At 44.7% G+C, this 21,459-nt stretch overlaps 4 protein-coding genes across 4 annotated transcripts in view; 1 reads left to right on the top strand and 3 right to left on the bottom strand.

The window, feature by feature from the left end:
• LOC113954139 (arylacetamide deacetylase-like 4) overlaps positions 1–742 on the bottom strand; it is a 4,220-nt gene extending 3,478 nt beyond the window's left edge. The window contains exon 1 of the mRNA XM_027658120.1: positions 547–742. Within this exon, the coding sequence (XP_027513921.1) occupies positions 547–708 (162 nt within the window). The 5' untranslated portion in view covers positions 709–742. The remainder of the gene's footprint in view (positions 1–546) is intronic.
• Positions 1–21,459, top strand: part of DHRS3 (dehydrogenase/reductase 3) — an 84,539-nt gene that overhangs the window by 8,003 nt on the left and 55,077 nt on the right. The window lies entirely within an intron of this gene.
• LOC113954138 (arylacetamide deacetylase-like 4) lies at positions 5,566–9,959 on the bottom strand. Its single transcript, XM_027658118.1, has 4 exons — positions 9,774–9,959; positions 7,680–7,896; positions 7,262–7,325; positions 5,566–6,523 (listed from the first exon to the last, which is right to left on the bottom strand). Exons 1-4 carry the CDS (start codon positions 9,948–9,950, stop codon positions 5,749–5,751), a joined length of 1,233 nt encoding a protein of 410 aa, XP_027513919.1. The 5' UTR covers positions 9,951–9,959; the 3' UTR covers positions 5,566–5,748.
• Positions 12,132–16,129, bottom strand: LOC113954141 (arylacetamide deacetylase-like 4). Its single transcript, XM_027658122.1, has 4 exons — positions 15,947–16,129; positions 15,360–15,576; positions 13,235–13,298; positions 12,132–12,906 (listed from the first exon to the last, which is right to left on the bottom strand). Exons 1-4 carry the CDS (start codon positions 16,127–16,129, stop codon positions 12,132–12,134), a joined length of 1,239 nt encoding a protein of 412 aa, XP_027513923.1.

Genomic DNA, 21,459 nt, shown 5'->3' with positions numbered 1-21,459 from the left:
CATCCTCGAGTGGGGATGCCCGGGGCAACATCCTCGAGTGGGGATGCTCGGGGCAACATCCTCGAGTGGGGATGCTCGGGGCAGAACCCGACGGGGGGTGCGTGAGGCAGAGCCCGACCGGGATGCCCGGGGCAGCATCCTCGAGCGGGGATGCCCGGGGAGAACCCGAGGGCAGGTGCGTGGGGCAGAACCCGCCGGGGTTGCCCAGGGCAAGCAGAAGCCGTCCAGGGGGTGCTCCGGGGATGCTCGGGGCAGAACCCATCGGGGGATGGCCGGGGCAGGACCTGCCCGGGGGTGCTCCGGGGATGCTCTGGGCAGAACCCAACGAGGGGTGGCCGGGGCAGGACCCGCCCGGGGGTGCTCCCCGCAGCACCACCCGGCGATGCGGCGCCTCCAGCATCCCACGGAGCGGGCGGGGACCCGCCGGTCCCGATCCGGGCTCTCCACGTTCAGCGCAGCCGTTGCACCCCCGCCAATCCCCCGCAGCGCCTCGGGGTCCCCCCAAACCGCTCCCCCCGCCCCGCCACCCCCCAAACCGCGACTCACCAGTGCGGCGGTGCCCAGCAGGACGGCGAGCACCAGGCGCAGCTTGGCCGGCTGGTTCACCCCGGGCGGGATGTCGTAGCTGGGCAGGCCGAGCAGCACCGCGGCCGCCGCCAGCGCCGCCAGGGGAACGAGCAGCAGCAGCAGCGCGGGCAGCAGCGCCATGGCCCGGCCGCGGCCCCGCTCGGCCCGCCCGCCCCGCTCGGCAGAGCCGCGGCCCCGTCACGGGCCGAGTGCGGCCGCTCCGCAAAGCCGCCGCAGGGGTCATGGTGCGGCCGCGGCCGGGGGGAGCCGCGCGGAACGGCCGGAGGCGCCGGCCGGGTAATCTCGGTTCAGGGAGGGCCCGGCGTGACCTGCGCGCGGTCCCGGCGAACGGAAGGGGCTGCGCTGCCCGGGGGGCCCCGGGGACACCGCCCCCCGTGTCCGAGCCTCGGCTCTGTCGGGAGGCTGCCCGGGGAAGGGCTGGCCTCGCTCGGGGAAGGGCTGCCCCTTGCGCGGTGAACAGAGAGGGAAGGCGGCACTTGGGGGTTTCTCGGGGAAAGTTCTGATTTCCTCGGTCTTGTGGGATTTTTTTTCCTTAGGAAAAGGGGCGATGGCCATAAACTAAAACACGAGGAACAACTTCTGCACGTTGAGGGTGGAGAGCACTGGAACAGCTGCCCAGGGAGGGTGTGGAGTCTCCCCCTCTGGAGACATTCCAAACCCACCTGGGCGTGTTCCTGTGTCACCTCCAGGTGACCAGGACTTGCACTGAATGATCTCCAGAGGGCCCTTCCAACCCTAACAATTCTGTGATTCCGTGATTTCCGTGTCCTCACTCTGGCTGTTGTGAGTGTGCTCCCTGCTGTTCTTCCGTGCCTTCATCAGCAGGGCGTAATGAAGCATCATGTCAAGGAATACACTGCCTTGTCAAGCCATGGAGAAAGCACAGATTCACAGGTTCTAGCACACAATCACAGCACAGATTCTAGATAACAATAATACTGGGGAACACCATCTGGAAGAACACGAAAACATTTTGTTTCATATTTTGTCTCTAAGCTGATCCTTTCAGTACACACAGTTCAGGAGCCCAGGTCACTGATCCTTTCTGTCTTTCTAAAACCTGCTGTCAGCATTTCATCTCAACAGTATTTCCTGCCCTGAGTGGGTGTAGTGGAGACATCCCAACATTAAATAGGGGTTTACAGAGCTACAATTATTTCAAAGTTAGGGTAGCCCTTACTTGCCTCCACCAAGGTTTCCCCAATCAACTATGGCCTCACACTGCTACTCTTGCAGCCATGGAATATATTCATCTCCTCACTGAGACCTTGATCCACAGTTTGCCTCCAACTCTTCCCTTCAGCTCACTATCTACTTAGCTTGTACTTCTTAGTTAAATGAACTCATGCTTTGGAGCTTATCAAATGGACATCACAAAGATCCTGATCCACTGTAATTTACAGGATTTAATCCATATAATTCCACATAGATTATTTATGTAGAAGTAAATAATTTTGGAATCAATCAGATGCCAATTTCAAAGAAAACACAACAAATGGAAGGTATTCAACCCTTAAAGAGTGAACTGTCAGGAGTCTTATAAGGAAATTCCAGTGGCAATTTGCAGTTCATGGACATCAGAATCAGTATTTTACACATCAAAGAGTGCCACATTTTTGCTGACAACCACTACCTGATGTTTGGGAGCCTAAACAGAGATGTTAATGGGAGAAAAAAAGAGGGAGAGTTGTTTTTCCAGGCCTTTTATGAATGCAACAGTTTTGTCCAATGCCCTTTTTCCAGATGAAAATGACAACCAGTCACTATCAAATGAGTTTATGATTCCGTGGAGTCCATCCTCGAGGTGGTACCAGGTCACCCAACCACCATTGTCCTCCAGCCTCTTCTTGTGCAACAAAATAGGGTGATTACACCTATTTAAACAGATCGCTGAATCACCACTTTACAAGCTGGTTTATTAGTTCTCAACACACTGAGACACTCTTTAGGAAAGCATTCCTTCGTTCTGTGTGGTGCCAGCATGGAGACACATGGACCTTACTGTGGGCTGTGTGTGCACCATTAGATGATGAGGGAGGGGGAGAAATTAAAATAGTCCCCTTGAAATTCTGCCTGGCCACCCAGGATCCTGTGGGATGGATCCCTGATGGGGAGCGTTCCCACAGGCCGTGCATCCCCGTGGTGCTGTGAAGTGACAGGAAGCAACAAGGCTTCCAGGGGGACAGCCTGGCCATAAGTCACTCCACAGACACCACCACCGAGCCGCTTTCCTCGGCAGTGTGCTGGCAGACCCTTTCATGGGTATCTGAAACACACTGGAGGATGGTTTGCTGCCCGCTCCGTGTGCAGGTGCTGCGGGCAGGGCAGGGGGAGCTGCCTGTCCTTGCCCTGCCCGTGCCTTTCCCAACCTTCCACATCCACCTTCCCTGGGGAACCGGCGCTGTGAGGGGAGGCAGCGGCCTGGGGGAAAGAGGGATGAGGGGTGAGGGCAGAACCTTCTCCTGCCGCACCCCTGGCTGACATCGACCAGCTTTTGATGGCCAAGTGGCTGCACAGCCCCAACTTCTCCAAAATCCTGTCCTATGGGGAGAGGGAGGAGAGCCGGGAGGAGCAAGAGAGGAGGAGAGACCCCGCACCTGCCGCCCCAACGGGCGAAGAGCCCTGAGGGGGCACCTGGTGAGGGGCAGCTGGTGAGGGGGAACTGGTGAGGGGCAGATAATGAGGGGCAGCTGGTCAGAGGCAGCTGATAAAGGGGCAGTTGATGAGGGGCATCAGGGTGTTATGTAGGTTGCTGAGGCTCTCCCTGCTTTGCCAGAGCGGGTCCCCTCCAGAAGGCACCGGAGGAGATGGAGCCATGAGGTGCCCGGTGAGCAGGTGCCCCCGAGCAGGTAGGCCCTCGTGTCCCACTCTCTCTGTCAGGCAAAATGTCTCAGGGAGTTTCCATCTCTGTCTCATCATCATCTCATCTCTGACATCATCTCTGTCCCTCTCCCTCCATCTCTCTGTCGGGAGAGGGAGGAGAGCTGGGCAAAGCAGGGGGGAAAACCCCACACCTGCTGCCCCCGGGTGCAGGAGAGCCCTGAGGGGGCACCTGGTGAGGGGCACCAGGGCATCACGTTAGTAGGGCTCTCCCTCTTCCACCAGAGTTGTTCTCCACCAGAAGGGAAGCAGAGAGGATCCGTGAGCAGGTGCCCTGGAGCAGGTAGGGCCTCATGTCCCACTCCCTCTGTCAGGGCAGGGAAAAGGAGTTTCCATCTCTGCCTCATCAAGCCCGACAGCTTCACCCCAGTCCTACAGCCCAGGTGTCTCTCATCTCTCTAAGGTTTCCTGGGCTTCTGTTTTCATCTCCTTAAAAAGCACCCAGCCTTCCATTACTGGTACTTCCATTACCCAACCGTCCTTGTTACTGGAAAGCCCCAAGAATGGCCTAAAAACATCATGTGTGCTTAGCTAAAGTGGAAATCAAAGTAATCTCACTTTTTATAAATATTTAATTTTAAATTTAATTAAGGAAGCTCAGCTGATAAAGCTTGGGCGCTTATGGTTGATTTAATCCCCGTGTATTAGGGGAAAATCTGGCTGAAACTCTATTTCAGGTCTAACAGAAATGATTTTACAAAAAATTGTCCTCTCAAGTAAGCCCCCCAAAAATAAATGTCATTGATGCAGCCAGCAGGACTCAGGTATTTACACATAAAACTTTACAAAAATATCACCTAACCCACGTTTCTGGCAGAAATCATGGCAGAGTTACTCACCAGAGTAGTTGTAACAATCATAAAAGCAAGGAGAAATCAAAGTTGCCCGGGATGGCTCACTCCAGGAGGGATGCTGCGATGGGCAAACTGAGTTTGAATTGTTCTCATGATTGCTAATATGAATGAAGCAACAATAATCACCAGCAGTATCGCTGGTAGTAGATTCAAAAATGCCATTTCACGTAGTCAAATATGACATGTCTTCATGCCTTTCTTTGGTTTGGCTTTCTCAGGTAACACTAAGCCCTAGAGCTGTCCCAGTTCCAAGAGATCTTGGCAAGTGTCACACACTTTAAAGTCCTTGGAGGTGTTATGCAATGGGCCAGCACTCACCACATTGGCAAAGAGTCAATGTGTTTAATATCCTGTTTATCTTTATGGTAATTGTGGCACTGATAAAGGGCCTGGTATTCTATAGGGAGTCCTTGGAGTGTGGCTGGTAAGAGTGAGTGTTCAGAGGCAGCAGCTGAGTCCTGCATGGAGTTCTAGTTTATGACGTGTATTTACAAGCAGAGCCAGTGAATGTGGAGGTTGAATTGTCTCGTTCAGCTGATCTGCAGGCACGACATAGTGCTTCCTGAATTGTGGACATGCTTTAAGTACTTTGGAATATATAGTTTTAACAAGGATATTTAGAAGAGAGAATGGGAACTAATGTGCTCTGCAAAAGTAAATGCATCAGTCTTACTTTCTTGTTAGAGTATTTGAGGTTTTGAGCAACCTGGTCTAGTGGAAGGTGTCTCTGCCCATGGCAGAGGCTTGGAATGCGATGAGCTTTAATGTTCCTTCCAACCCAAACCATTCCCTGATTCTAGGATTCTATTTAAGCACAAGTTTTTCAGCATACTCATATGTTTGATAAACATAGGAAAACGCAACATTTCCTCCACTGTAATTTAAACTAAGCTGTCAATAGAGTATTTCTGTTGGGGGCAGTTGCAGCTGTAACTTCATTTCTTTTGAGTCTAAAATCCAGTTACCCACCCACAGACATCTTCTGCAAGTGGGTGACTGGGAATCTTAGACTCGGGTGCCACATGTAGCATAGGGCACAGGCTCTGCATTACAGCTCTGCAGTGCCAGTGCCTCTCTCCTTTGCCAAAACACACCCTTCTAGGAATAATGGAATCATCAATTACAACTGAATAAAATAGGTCAAACCAGATGTTGACTTAAAATTTTACTGCATTTTTTTATATTTACTGAGAGAATAACAAGTGTCTAGTCCAAACAGATCACTGGAATAGGCAGGCTGTGCATGGAATACTTCAAAAAGCACTAAAAGACACTTTCATAGCACTCTTGAAATACCTTTTACATTACTCATCCTGGCATAATTGCTTTTTAACCGATTGCCCCATCTGAACTTCTTATATGGAATTCAGAAGCATAAAAGACCACAGGAACTTGGCAATTCTTACAGGAACGAAGAAAAACGTTGCTACAAGCTTTTCAGAAAGTTTATAACGTTGTCAAGACCCCTTTTTCCAGATGGAAATGACAACCAGCCGCTACCAAAGGAGTTTATGATTCCATGGAATCCATCCTCGAGGTGGCACCAGGTCACCCGGACACCGTTGCTCTCCAACCTCCTCTTGTACAACAAGCCGTCGTCCCGCAGCACGTCGTACTCGCAGGTCAGGATGAAAGATTCTGGCAGCTGCTGAAGAATTGTGTCTTCAGCCAGCAGAGGGCACAGGTTGGGCTCACAGAACCTCTTCACCTTCTCAAAAACTTCAGTTGTACAGTCAAGCAGCACGCGTGGTTTGTAGCCTCTGACCTTAAATTTCTCAGGGATGTTGTCTGGACTCACCCACTTTTGGTAGTTTAGTTTAACGTCTATGGGGATATGGGAACCTTCCAAGACCTCTTCCAGATTGGTTGCATTCCCATTTAGATACTGTAATACATAGAAAGCAGCACGTTCTCGGAATAACAAAGGGACTCCCCGATTCTGTTGATAAGATGGTAAATTGAAGTCCAGGGCCTGAAGGCCCGGGTAGAGCAGGATCTGAGCACGCAGTTTGGGGAGGTCTGACCTGCCTGCAAGGGTCTGGCTCACAGCAGCTGCCAGGTTGCCCCCAGCACTGTCCCCACAGACAGTGACACGGGCAGGGTCCACGCCGTAGTGCTCCAGGTGGTGCAGGAAGTGCTGGGTGGCGTTCAGGCAGTCTTCATAGGCAGCGGGGTATTTGTGCTCAGGGGCCAGACGGTACCTGGGACACAGAGAGACAACAAATTAACCAGTTTTAAACGTTCCTGCAACCAGCAGTACCCTGATCACCTCAGAATGTTCCTTGTCTCCACGGGTTGATCATCAATAAACTGTGCCTGGGTGGTGCAGATTATTTTGTCATGATATCATTTGTTCATGATATCTCTCAGGTCTTTAACAACACAGGAGTACTCAGCTGCCAACTATATGCAGGTTTTACTGACAATCATTTAGTTATTTTCTACTTTAGCTTTCCATGGGCCAGGAACAAGTGGCAATACTTCTGGTTTATGTCTTTGTTAGGCAAAGTTATGTAACTATATCCTCTTAATTCGAATCATTATGCCAGTATTTTGATGATGTATTAGCTTGTCATTCATGTCACGCTTTTGTAAGCATCAAGCAGGCTTTCCTTGAATAAGGATTAAGGAGATCATATGGCTTACTATCTGTTTACAATCACTTTTGAGTTTGTAATTTGAAAACATTGATCCAAAACTTCATTTTCCAGCTGGATATCCCAAAGCATTATTTGTGGTGTAGTCAGACAGTGAAAACAGCCCGAGTCAATCTTCAGTGGCTCCAAAGAAGAGCAGAGTGAATTTGTAAATCACACCCCTGACAAGTCCCACAGAGACATTTCTCTGAGGAAGATTGTTGCTACGACGGGGGGGGCACAGAAGGTGATATTTGCACTATGGGAAATAATCTCTCAAAAGCAGCAGGAGCAGAGACTCACCCCACAGATACAACCACGGAGTCACTGTCTCTGGCAATGGAGCGACACAGCTTTTCGTGGGTCTCTGAAAGAAACAGAGTTGGTGGGGTTTGGGTTGGGTTTTTTTCCCCAGAGTATTCATGTTGCCTATTGCATAAGTCAAAGAATTGCAAGAAGAAAATACTCCCTATTTTTCTCTGCCCCTTCCTACATAGCTCCCCAGATCTTTTTTACCCCCTCATATAATTGTCCTTGTCTGTAAGAAAAGCTCCATGAAGCACAGCAGATGCTTTCTTCTGGCAGCAAGAATGAGGACATTGCACCTCTGGTTATACTCAAAGGCTGTAACTGCTACAGATAAGTAACAACCAACTTTACTATTTATGAAGTATGTATTTCTTTAACTAAACTATAGTATGTTTTCTGTTAGATATCTTACCAATACTTCCAAATACCCATCCTCCTCCATGGAAAAACATAACACCTCTCCTTTGGCTGGCAGACAGAGCCTTAGGCTGGTAAATCCTTACAGGCACTTTCTCAAACCACAGATCCTTGATGAAGAGCTTTGGGTCCACTCCCAGGGTCTTTCTGCCTTGCACGTACCGGACAAAGCTCACCTGGGTGCAGATGCCAATGTTTTCCAAAATCTTTCCCTGTTCAAAGGCAAAGAGAACAGAGAGTTCACTGAAAAGATTCTGTACTTTCCAAAGTAAAGGAACTGTGTGGACAGTAAACTCAGGGTATCTCAGTCATGAATTTTAGGGCAGTAATAAATTAACAGAGTGGTTGTACAGGTAAAGTACAACTGAACAAGTAACAGCAGCATCAGGAGAGGTTATGAGAGAGTTACATGAATCAAGGACCAGAACCCCAGACAGAGCAGCATTAACAGACTGGTGAGACAGATCTCTGCTTTCTCAGTGGGTCCTTTACCTAACATTGAAAGTGAGATTGGTTTTCAGGGGTTACTCTATCCTTGCCCCCCAGAAGATGTGAAACCAGAGCAGAAGTGATCGTTCTGGTGCTGATTTTTATGGTACAGATACTTGCCCAAAGTAGAATTAAGTTAAGAATATATTTGATAATTGCTTTTTGATTCATCTCAGAAGTCTCACTGGTGTGTGCAATGTACTGACAAGAAGACCCTGAGATATTTAGTAGGAGTGAACTTCTTCTGCCACAGGGATATTCGTGCCAGGCAGGGGGAGATGAAAAGAATACAAATCAAATATGGTCCAGCATAACTTTGCATAAATCAAAAAGAAAGGCATAGTCTCTGTTTTGAAATACATTCTGCAGCCATGCCAAACCAGTACTTTGCTCCTGAGGAAGATTTGGATCAAGTTCACAATATTCAATATTCTGTTATGAATATTTCTTACTACACATCCACATTTGCATGGATTGTCAGCACAGTGTCATGACTCCATATATTTACCTATGACAGGCCTTTTCTTCAGTGACCCCAGCTGTTTATATTGTTCTCCATGCCTGCTCTCACTCTCACATTCTTCTTGCTTGTTTTCTTTCACCCTGTGTTGTTTATATTGCAGCATATAATGCTGGTTTAGGGAAGTGGGCAGTGGATTGATGATCAAGAGAGAACTGGCTTTTCCAGCTTAGGTGAAGTAATCTTTTTCTAATTACAAGCTCTGTGCTGCCAAAGCTTGAGAAAATATGTCTAGAATTCTTTCCTATGGTCCACTGTAATCTAGAATATTTCTGACAGAGAATTTTTTTTTCCTTTTTTTCTTGTTTAAATTTTAAATAGTTTGTCCCTCTTGGAGATGTTTAATTAAATTAATTAAATTAAATACATGCACAACCTCTGCTATCTCCTATCTAACAGCACCTGTCACAAGAGCAGCTGTACATCTGTCACTACATGGAATCACCCGTGATTCAGAGAGCTCCTCTGTCAGCAGAGATCACCAGCTGTTCAGTGCAGCTTTTGGGGACTGGTTACCTACCCAGGCTGGTTCACCTGGAAGAGCTGGGCTGGCCAGAGCCCCTCATTCCCATCAGACAATCCTGCTTGGTTGCTGCAGGAGTTACATAAATGTATTTAGGGCAGACAGAATTCCTTCAGCTCCTCTTGGGCAACGTTACCTCATTTTGTCACTTGTGCAACACAACCTCCCCCTTCACAAAACCCATTTTGAAATGTTCAGTTTCTCATTTTATGTTCAAAACAAATACATAACTCCTCATCAACCATTCTTGGTCAGATCATTGCTGGGTTAGCACGAGCCACGGCAGAAGCACGGTCAGACTTTCCCACATTTGTGTCAGGCAGCATTTTGGTACCACCTAAGGCAGAGCTGGGCAGGACTGGACTAGAGCAGTGCAGTGTCAAAAGTCTGGTAAAAGTTTCTTTAGCAAAACTGAGCTAAATACAACATGCAGCATGACAGCAAAGCCCTGCTCTCCTCTCTGGAAATTAATTCCAGGCAGGCTTCTAGCACTGCATTAAGTTTAAAATCTACAGGTTTGCTGTTCTTCCCCCAGAAATCACACCAGGTTCACTTACCACCACAGCTGTGCTTATTAAAATTATGTGAATGATTCGGAGCTTTGCAGGCTGGTTCACTCCAGGAGGAATTTCTGAGTTGGAAAAATCAAAATTAATCGCCCCCATGACCAATAATATAAATCCAGCAACAAAACCTGCTAAGAATAACACCAGCACTGTGAGTACCACTGCCATTGTGCTGAACAGCAGTGATCTGAGATGTCTTTGATTTGACTTTCCAAGGTATATTTGGCTCAGTACTTCCTGAGTCTTTGTTTGCTCTGGTAAAAACCCCCCTCCTCCCCTTTACAAATACATTAGCAGGTATCTTTCCCTCTCCCACTTTCTTTCTCCCTCACTCTTGTTATCTCACAAAACATAAGTTGGTGCAAGTCCTGGATTCATTAATTAATTCCACCATTTTGGAATTTTTCCAAGAAACCAGTCCCTAGGTGGGAGAATGAACTGCATTAATATCAAATTAGTTGGAGGTAGAAAATGGACACAGGGCATTTGTGTGCTTTGAGTCTGTGACACTGTAAAACACTTGCCTGAAGGAGAGTTCCCTCAGAGCTGGGAACCTGCCTGTCATGATTGTCACTCGAAAGGGCCAAATGGATCCACCCTAGTGCTCTTTTGGAAAGGTGCACTTAGAAAATTATGTCATTTCCCCAATATCAGGTCTTTTTAGTGTTTGTGTTTTCTTTTAGCAGAAGTCTGTGGTTAAGAAAAGCCACAGGAAGTTCAGATTCATGACTGGGTGACCTTGCAGGAGGTAACCTTCAGTAACTCAGTGTGCTACAGGTGCAGCATAAAATAAAGATAATAGTGATTAAAGAGTTTCAAATCAAACTACTTTAACTTGTTCTTGCTGAGGATTGTGCTAATGTAGAGATGGTGTACTTTAAATGATGCTTGATAATGAATTAATTAATCAATTGTGAATCTAAGTCTGCAACCCCTCAAACAACTAGGATGTCAGAACACTGGAATTGCAAATTCCCAGGGAAAGGAAAGATGTAAGAATCTAAGTTTAGTAGGCAGCAATGTTTTTGTTATTTGTTGTTGTTATTGTTGTTTTAAATTTAAACTGTAAGGGATGGGGGGAAAGTACCATGTCATTTTAGTTACAAAACTTTATAAAAAATTAATTTCATATTTTTTCCCTGTGAGAAGTTGAGTGTTTTTAGTAAGGCACATGGTCATGATAAAATATTCTCAAGTAGAGGGTAATATTTTGTTTAAACCCAGCAAAAGTTCACTAAAAAAATAATAGTCCACCCAGCAGTGTTCCTGGACTTTCAGTTTGTGTTGTTTTCACAGTTATGTGATCATATCCAGTTGTCTAATCAGCCAATTACTGTGCACAGATGTGACCAGGTGGAATTAGCAAGCTTGTTGTCTCTGCCTGCCTGTGTTTTGTGGTTCCTTTCACCACAGGGTTCAGTCAGGTTTATCAGTCAGTATGTGTTTAGCAAATGTAACTCTTACTCTTGTCACACAGATATTTGCAGTGCTAGCTTTTATTTTTTGTTGTTGAAAGCATCACAGAATCACCACAGCATTACAGTGACAATACAGATAATATAATGTTGTGCTTCTCTACCTTCTTACATGACCTTCAGAACTTTTTCAACAAAGAGCATAACAGGTAGCCTTGAGCACAAGATAATCCTGAAAGAAAAACAAAGGTTACAGAAAAGAAAAGTCTCAGCTCTGCACTTCCCTAACAGGTACACACTCACTGAAGTTCAGGGATTCCAGTTTAAGAATGAAGTTCCAAAATGAAACATTATTTTTTTCAGATTCCAGACAAAATCAAACTCATTCTAGTTCCAGTTTAAGACTTCTGCTCCAGACAGGAGCCTTCCTTTTGACTACCCTTTTTCTAGAGCAGTCTTTGTGCAGATTAACCCTAGGAATTAAATTCATGGCTACAATTCCACTGTCTGCCATAAGACTTCATAGAACCTGAGTTCTCCATCTGATACCATAAGCACCTCCTGTCTCACCAGGGCCACAGCAGACCTCAGTTGTTGTCTTCAGCATCTCTGGGCAGTTGAAGACTCTCCAGGAAGATTCCTGTCACTTCCCTTCAGTGAGTGCCAGCCATGCAAAGATACTGGAATTATTTTAGTGAAACAGGAGAGGCCAGGTGCCTCACCTCTGCATCTCAGTCTTACTGGTGTGTTTTCTAGAATGGTGGTGCTTTAAATAATCTTAACCTTTGTTTGAGAATCACTGCAGAAGCAGAAATTAGAAAGTACAAAATGCAGTCAAAATCCAAGCTGTAAATCAATAGTGTCTACATTCTTTGCCAAGTATAAATTCATCAAGGATAATGCCAGACTTGCATCTCTCTTCTGAAAAATCCTTCTATAAACTGTTTATATAATTCACCAGATTATCCACTATCTTTTTTCCAGAAAAAAAGGAAAAAATCCCATAGCCAAAAAAGGCTAGAATTCCATGGAAGCCACTCTCAGAGTGATACCAGGTCACTTGAACACCATTGTCCTCTAGTCGCTTCTTGTATAGCAGTCCATCATCCCTCAGCACATCAAACTCACAGGTCACAATGTAGGCCTCTGGGAGCTGGCAAATAACAGAATCTTCAGCTAAAAGTGGGGAAAATGTCAGTGCTAAAACTTCCTTGATAGTTTCATAGACTTCAGGTTTGTACAACGGGGGTGTCGGGGGGACGTAGCCTCTAATCTTAAATTCATCAGGAATGAGGTCAGCACTTACCCATTTTTTATACTTGCACCTCACACTCTCACAAACGTGACAGTTGTGTAGGATATCTTTCAAAAATTTGGGTTCTTTGTTAAGGTAACGAAAGCAGAAGTAGAGAACCAGCTTCCGATACAAGATGGGGACTGAAGCGTTCTGCTGGTAGGAGGGCAGCTGGAAATCCAGCCCCTGCAATCCCGGGTAAAGCAAGACCTGAGCACGTACTTTTGGCAGATCTCGATTATTCAGCAGTATTTGGCAAATAACAGTAGCAAAATTAGCTCCACAGCTGTCCCCACTAACGATGATGAGAGCAGGATCCACGTGGTACTCTTCTAAATTCCTCATGAAGTACAAGGTGGCATTGAGACAGTCAAAGTACTGCCCTGGGTATGGGTGTTCTGGAGCCAAACGGTACCTGAAGTGCCAAAGATATTGTGGTTATTGTCAACAGAGTTACAAACATTGAATTTGTGATGCTTGTGATTGCTGTGGTAGTTATGTAGGCCCTTTTTTTCCTAGATTTTAATGATTATATTCTTTTAACTAGTGTAGATTGGAAAACCAAACTAATGGTGTTACAGCTATTTCACCTATAAGCACATTTCTAAATTAAATAAATTCTAAATTAAGTGAAAAATAGGGAGCGTGATCTAAAATAGTAAATATTTTTAGCATATTTTTCAGAAATATTTCAACTGAGAGCTGTATTCCCGTAAATACTTCTATGGAAAAGTAGCACTTACCCAACAGACACAACCACTGAGTTGCATTTTTTGGCCATATAGCGGCATATTCTTTCATAGGCTCCTAAAGAGAAAGTTTATCAGAAATGATGATTTGAAAATCAAATATCCCTTTGAAATGAAAATATAGACCAGCGAGTTACTTCTGCTCTGCAGTGTGGTCTTTACATGTGAACATGTTCTCTGCTTGCTGGTCTGTGGCTGTCAGGGCATCACAAGAGCAGGTAAGGATGGTGATACTGGGGAAACCCAGAAATCTGTCTGGGCTGGTCTCACACCTCACCTGCTGTGAGAGCTCAACAAAAGCTGTCTGAGGAGAGCATAAGCTGAGGACAAACATAAAGTAATAAGGAGCATACAGGAATAATGAATGAGCAGTATGGGGAAGTTTGATTCCTGTGGTGACACAGGATCCTTGACATTTTTTCCCAGAAAGGGAGACAATCCTTGTTGTCTCAGTAGCTCAGCCCCTGACTGCTCTGGATCCCCCTCTGAGCAACCAAGGCTATGAGTGCATACAGGACTCAGGGCACTCCTCTGAGACAGAAACTGTCTTTAAAACTAATTCCCTTGATTAATGTTTCTGCTCTGAATTACCCAAACCACTTCTTGACCCCATGATTTTAACATTAACAGCTTTGTGCAGGGAGGAGTTCCCTCACTTGCTCACAAAGGTGTGAAGAGCCATTTCTATTTGCTCCTTTTGAGCCTGGCATTCACTACTTCCATTTGGGGACATCAACTCTGAACCTGTGGCTGCTCCATCCGTGGAAGTGTCCAAGGCCAGGTTGGACAGGGCTTGGAGCAACCTGGGCCAGTGGAAGGTGTCCCTGCCCATGGCAGGGGGTGGGACTGGATGAGCTTTAAGGTCCCTTCCAACCCAAACCATTCTGGGATTCTATGGTTTGTGCATGAAGCATGACTTCCATTTGTATGGATTTTAAGGAATAAGCCATATTTATCTGTCCATTGATTCTGTTCCTCATTGTAGCTTCTGCTAATTTTGCTGGTTGCAGACTTCAGGTCTCCTGGGCTGGAGATTCCCCAAGTCCTTTTGAAAGCTTTGTCATCACACTGGTGGCTTTCCTGTTATCGAGTTCCAATGGGAACTGAAGCCAAAGGCCAGGTCCCACACTCAGTGCAGGGGGATGGCTCCTACATTCAACCATGGCATGTGAACAACCACTCACTGTGCAACTTGTGGTGTGTGTTTTTCTCCAAGTGAAAGGAATCCACCTCTCACTCAGATCACGGGGGCTCATCTCTTGAGTCCTCACTGCCACCCAAACTAGCTCCAGACAAAGAGCCTGACACACCACCCAGCCTCATGAGCTCTGCAGTGAAGCCAGGGGAGATTATTTCTGCCCAGTGCAGAGTGGAACCTGTGGCACTGGGAGTTAGGTCATTGTTCCTGCAGGAACCAGGAACCTGAAGTCTGCCCAATACAGTGCTAGTGCAGACCTGCCCTGTGAAACAATAAAAGATTTAAACCCTAAAAACTGCCCTGTCTGCCCCCTGGAATGAAATCCAGATTTTCATATTAGGGGCCTTGGTTTCCAGACAAAGCACTCATAGCCTTGGTTGCTCAGAGGGGGATCCAGAGCAGTCAGGAGCTGAGCTCCCAGCTACTGAGACAACAAGGATTGTCTCCCTTTCTGGGAAAAAATGTCAAGGATCCTGTGTCACCACAGGAATCAAACTTCCCCAAACTGCTCATTCATTATTTGTATTTCTCTTCATTTGGATTCCATGTTTGCATGAATGGGAATATATTTACAGATTCTTTTTTTTTAAAATGTATTCTTTAAATTCTTCCTTGGGCCCATGTTATATATTTTATGTAGGAGAAGAGTAGTCTGAGCAGAGCAGAGTCCCTCTGCTGACAGCTGAGTGAGGGGCTCTGGGATCTGTAGCCCAAAGGAAGCAGAGATGTGACTTCCCCTAACATGAGACTATTCATTCCACAGACACTTTCCAGCACTGAGCACAAACACTTTCTAGCACTGAGACTGCAAAGACAGGTGTCATTGGGAAGGACAGAGCACACACATTGACTGACATGTCTGAAGGCAAAAATGTAGAGGTTTGGATTTGACTTGAAAAATAAAACTTGCCCATTTCTTACTAATGCTCCCAAATGTGCCAGCGCCTCCGTGAAAATACAGAATTCCTCTTCTTTTGCCAGTGGGTGTGCTTTTGGGCTGATAAATCCTCAGGGGTACCTCATCTACTTTGAGATCTTTGATAAGCAGTTTGGAGTCTCTCCAGGGGGGTATTCCATCGAGCAGTACTCGCAATACAGTGAACTCATTGCAGATCCCCACTTTCTGCAATATCTTTCCCTGTTGGAAAGAAAGAATTTGGAAGAAGAGGAGTAATGTTGGCTTGCTCCTGAACAGACAGGATTATTATATGTACATGCACTTCAATAGGTACAGGATACATCTAAATCCTTGCTTTAAATTGTCATATGAAACAGTTTTCCAGAAAAAAGTGGCTGCAGTTTGACTGAAAAATCCAAAGAAGCTTTTAGGATTAGTCATATCAGTTTTATGAGTTAATTTAACATGGTTTGGTTCATATATCAATGCTTACAGGCTTCAGGGGGCTGAATTGCTTCCTTTTTTTTTTTTTTTTAAGCCATTATCTTCCAGCTCCCAACTGTCCTTCCCAAATCCAAGTGCAACCCCAGTCTGAAGGAAGTTGACTTACCGCGATCATGGCTGAAATCATCATGGCATGGAAAAAACGGAGCTTTAGAGGTTGGTCAATCCCAGGTGGCAGCTCTGAATTGAAAAGATCATACAATACCCCCACCAAAACCAGCGCTGGTATTAGAACAGGAGAAATATAAATCATTCCTATAATTGCTAAAGTTGTACAAACAGATGCCATTTCACTTCAATGGAAGCGAAATCTCAAAAATCTCTGCTGTGTCAAGCCTTGTTTCCAAGTGTGTCTGAGGTGTCTTCACAGGAGACTAAGAGCTCGGGTCATAGGCAGGAATAAAAGTTTATTAATGTTGCAATACAATGCAATGCAGTTTTCTCCACCCTTCTTTTGCTAATGATAATATTGGCAACACTTCCTGACGATGAGGAGAGGGCAAGGGGGGGGTTGTACCCTTTACAAAAGGTGGGATTCAAGGCATATGGAATTGGTTGATACCACGAGCTCTTCACTAACAAGGAGAAATTAGTATTCAGAGGGCCCTGATTTGCAGATTGTTTGGTTTGTTGTGGATTCATTATGGATGAATGTTGCAGTGTTGAATTTTAGTGACATGGGGCTACCTGCAGTTCTCATCAAGGTGTATATATATTCTTCTCTGAGAATAAAAATATTCAAATCCACATTTTTTAATGAATTGTTTCATAGGGGAATGCATAGGCACAGTCATGCTTTAATTCTGGTTTGTGTAAGAGTACATTTGCTCAGTGTATAATATCAGTGCAAGCCTTAACCTACAGGAAGGTCTCTCCAGGCACACGGTGGTGTGTTTGTAGATTCAAGCCACTGTTATTTCTGGTCAAAGCTTTTCATTAACTACACCCTCAGAGTTTTATATTCATTGTCATTCTTGTCTGTAGTACAATGTAGAGACATTATGAATACAGGTGTGTTGGTGAGGGATGGTTACAGTTGGTGGCAGTTGTTTGGTGAAATAATTTTTCTGGTTTGTATTCTTCTTGCTAGAGTTCCCTTTTCCATACTACTTAAAATTTACAGCTCACAAACCCTTTTAGTGTCCTGGCTTTTAAAGTGGAACTGTAGTCAGAAAACTGAATTAGTCCTTAGCTTTGTTAGCTAAGTCAAAGTATTGATTTAAATCAAAGCAGTACCGACAGCTGATTTGCACAACACTGGCTTGTGAAGATCAGAATGTGTGGGATAAGGATGTGTGGGATATTGGGAAAGAGGCAGGTCATCAGCTGCTCACAGTAAGGGCCTTTTCTGTGCTGAGATTGGCTGATCTGGGGCCTTTCCCTTACACAAATTTAGGGTAGTTATGCTGAAGCCAAGCTCAGGTCCCCGTGGCCAGGGCTCAGTCTGTCCTAAACCTCTCAGCTGTTCTGCACAGGCTCTGCAGCACAGCTGGGGCAACCCAGGGGTGCTGGTGGTTATTAGTTCTAGAAAAAGTTTGTGATATTATATTATTATATTATTATATTATATTTATATAATTATATCATATAAATATTGTGATATTACAGCACAGCCAGTGGGTTTCTGTTATTTGTTTTCCCAAATATTCCTGTCAGAACAGCACAGATCTTACTAAGTGCTGATTGCTGATGTCTGTGCCATCAGCCCAAATATCCTGAAATAAATTCCCATATGGAGATCACCTTTGAAGGCTGCATTTCAGCCTTCTTGATGATTTCTTATATTTGAATCCTCAGAGGAGGCAATTTTTGTGCTTTCAAAAGAACCTCTACTCAAGAATAATAAATTCCTCAAGGCACTTAGTATTTCAGTGAATGAAACTGTTAAAGGCAACCAGAGCCGGTTAAACTCCTGATATTGGGAGGGATCAGTTCCCATTGTGAAAGCTCCATATCAAAGAGCACGTGTCTGTCTGCTGTGGCTCTGTGAGCTCTTGCTGACACCGTGTTAGCAGCAAGACTTTTCTTCACCTTTTCATTGAGTCAGTAGTTAATCACCTTTAATCAAAACCGAAACACCTCACAGACACCATCTCTGTTTTGAAACCTTAATGGATCTGACACAGTGGAAGGAACATTGCTTGACTGTCCTTTTTTAATTTAAAATTAAATTTACAAAGGGACAGTTTGGTTTTGATTGTTTGCTTTTTGGTGTTACGCCCTGGCAGTTGTCATCAGTAAGAATCTGTTGTACAGTCGTGGCAATCTGAACAAAAATCTTTCAGCTCTGCATTACAGCTTTTCTCTTGCTAAAGAAGTGGTGGTGAAGTAATGTTTCAGAATAATATCTTAATGTTTTAATCTCTTAATGTGTTACTCTTAGAGGATACTGAGAGCATGCTCAGTTAGAACATGTTCTACCTCTCTGCTGTTTGCACCTCAGGTCTCCCTGCCCTGTTACTACAATGTCCATGTTTGTCCACAATCAAGCAAATCCCATGATCTGAGAGCTGCTTGCTCCTTCTAGGGATGCTCCCATTGACAATTATGTCATGACATTGGTGCCTTATATTCCAGATATTTCAGCTATTTCCAGTCAGCCATTCCTGTACCTGCAGATGGATGGGTAGGAATATCTGTGACCACTGTCAGTCTCTCACATTGTCATAAAACAGTCATTGAGGTTTTCAGTGGGTTTTTTCCCCGAATTGTTTCTGAGGTGTTAAATTATCAAAAAAAAAATATTTTATTGCCTTTCAATCCACTCCATGAAATGAGTACCTTAAATCTTTGCAAACAAAAAGGCTTCTTCTCTTTCTGGCAGTAGAGAGATATTCTAAACTTCCTTCTCTTATTAATTTTTCAGCATATTTCTAATGGTCACTGTAATGATGGGAAGGCGAAGTACAATAACAACACCTATCCAAAGAAATGCCATATTTGCTGGTTTTCCCCAGGCTCAGCCCATGGGATTTTCAAAGGCTTTCATAGCTGTGGAATCACACCCAGCTTTGTAGGCTGAGAATGTGTCAAACTCATCAACTTCCCCTCAGTTTTCAGCAGCAGAGGCAGCAGCTGCCAAAGCCAACACCAAGGAAGGCAGAAGGGTCAGTGGAGCTGCTGAGTCCTGGGACTGTCATGTGTTACTGGTTTCCTTGTCAAGTTTTTCTCCAGAACAGTGCAAAACATTCCACTTTTGGCTGCAGGCTCTTTCCTCTCACAGTGACCTGCAGTCAGGTGACTATTGCAGAGCTCTCTGTGTGACACAGGAAATCCTACAGTGAGTAACTAAAGCATGATAAAGGAGTCACTGTGATGACTGGGGTATTGATTCCATCAGGCACAGCCAGGCTTAATGACTGACTGGAAGGAAACAGGAAAAAATAATTTATTAAAAAAAAAAACCCAAACCAGAAATAGTAGATTCTGATACAGTCTTTTTTTTTTTTTTTTTATGATCATTTCAAAGTGAAACACTCTGGTAAATATAGTTTGTCTGGCTTTTTAAAATTATTATTATTTTCTCCAGGTAATTTAGTAGGACAATTAGACCCTGTAGAGTAATTTAACTGACTTTGGTTTTACCAAGGAGAGCATGTGAGGAACTTGCCACCCTTCAGTTCACATTTCTCTTCTTGGTTTTATATAAACAAATCACTGGAAGCATCTCAGACCTCTCCATACGTGCAAGCCTGAGTCTTCTGATCTGTGAGGTGGATTTAATATGCCCTTCACAGTGACAATAAGAAGCTTTAAGAAATTACAGCTTAGTATATGCTCTGCCATACTGGTGTTTAAAGGTTCTGTGTATTTGCTTCATCCATGTCCTTCATTTACTCTGCCTCCCACCTCCCTTTCGGTGTCCTCCCTTTTTCTTATCTCCATCTCCCCACCCAAATTAGCAGTTACTCCCTGTGTGTTTTGCTCTTACTCAGGACTGAAAGCCATCTTTCACTTAGTCTGCCACAAATCTTTATTTTAGCCTTTCCTCTCTTCCTCTGGAGTTATTCTTTGAAGTGAAAGTCTTCCAAATGACTCATAGGCTAAACAGCTGCTAACAAATTCTGGAGTAAAAAGCTGCACTGTATAAAAAAAAAAAATTAAAATATGACAAATGTTGTGTATTAGCATTCAGCAGTGGAAATTCAGATCTTGTGCTGTACAGTTCAGTGCAGATATATTTTTGAAATGCTGGTTCAACAGGAGGTTTTTGGTAGGTAGCATTTAGAAATCTGGGAGGATTATTAGGTGTCTGTGTCTCTGTAGCTGTGCAGATCTGTTCCTCAGAGTGGATCAGTTCTGCTCCACAGAAATTGGAAATGAATTCCAAATGTGCTGCCCTGGAACATCCACCTGGGATTCCATGGCAGGTCACCACACCAAAATGTATTTTTATTAAGTCACAGGTAATTTGAATGTAAATATAACAACTGCAACTGCCCTTGTTTTGCCATGGCCAGGTTTGTCTGAGTCTCAGAGCTCCAAATATTCAGGTTAACAGTGTCTTCACTGTCAGCACAGTGAATCACTGGGGTAAGGGGCAATCAGAGAAGGAAGACTGACAGCAGTAAAAGCAGCCATAGTTTACAAGATTATGCTTATTTATTTCAGGAGCAGTACAGTCAATGTGCATCATAGGCAGAAAATAGTGTTAAATGCTTTTAAGAAAATAATATCATTTATAAATAATATAGCCAATAAATTTGGAATGTTTGCTAATTGCCTCCTCGTTTGAAAAATACTTTCTGTGGTATGTGACTTTTAACTAGAGTGATGCAAAGAGGTGATGTGAAGACAGCAAAGCAGAGCATAATTGCAGTTGTAGACTTCTTAATAAACCACTCTAAACTTGATTGGTTTGGAAAAGCTAATCTAAACTTGTTATGGCTTAAAATGTGCTCTGTTATTAAACAGACAGCTTCAGGCTATGAGGACACAACGAGAGGTTCAGTAAAATATTTAAATCTAAAGCACAGGTTGCCCTTCAGTGATGCCTTTCAGGCCCTCACCCGGTGTGCCCAGGGCAAAGGAGCTTTGCCAGGTAACTGCAAACCCAGGTGTGTGCTGACACCTGCTGATGGAACAGTGCAGGGCCATTCCCTGTCCCTTTCCCTGTTTCCTTCAACGTCTTCCTGTAACACAGAGCTGCTCCAAGGGTGTCAAGACTTCCCAGTTTCACTGAGCTTTCCAGCATTTCACTTGTTTTCAGGTCTTGACAGTGTGTTGATTGTTGATCTGTTCCTGGGTTCTCTTATTTGGGATATAAGTGCCTTTGGGCCGAAGTCTAGAGACCAGATAAGAAATGTGGCTCATGTCCACGTTATTTGGGGTTAATACCTCTGGATGGACGAGCCTTGTCCACACCCATTCCTGCCTGGAGAGCAGCAAGCCATGGGTTGTCTCTTCACTCAGGGTGCAAACTCCAGAGGGAATCATCCCCTCGGGCACCTCACCTTCCCTTGTGGAAGGAACTGGTTGTTTCTGTCAAGATGAGAAGTAACTGCCCCATCTAAGAAAACTTATTTCTCAAGGTCATATTTTCCTAAGCTCTTCCAAGGTAAAGACTCCTCGATAACCCAGCAGTTCTTTGGGTTAAAAAATAAATAAAAATCTGTACTA

Source organism: Corapipo altera, unplaced genomic scaffold (assembly GCF_003945725.1).
Source record: "Corapipo altera isolate COAL_440 unplaced genomic scaffold, ASM394572v1 301, whole genome shotgun sequence".
NCBI classification, from domain to species: Eukaryota; Metazoa; Chordata; class Aves; order Passeriformes; family Pipridae; genus Corapipo; species Corapipo altera.
This window is presented reverse-complemented; position numbering and strand designations above follow the sequence as displayed.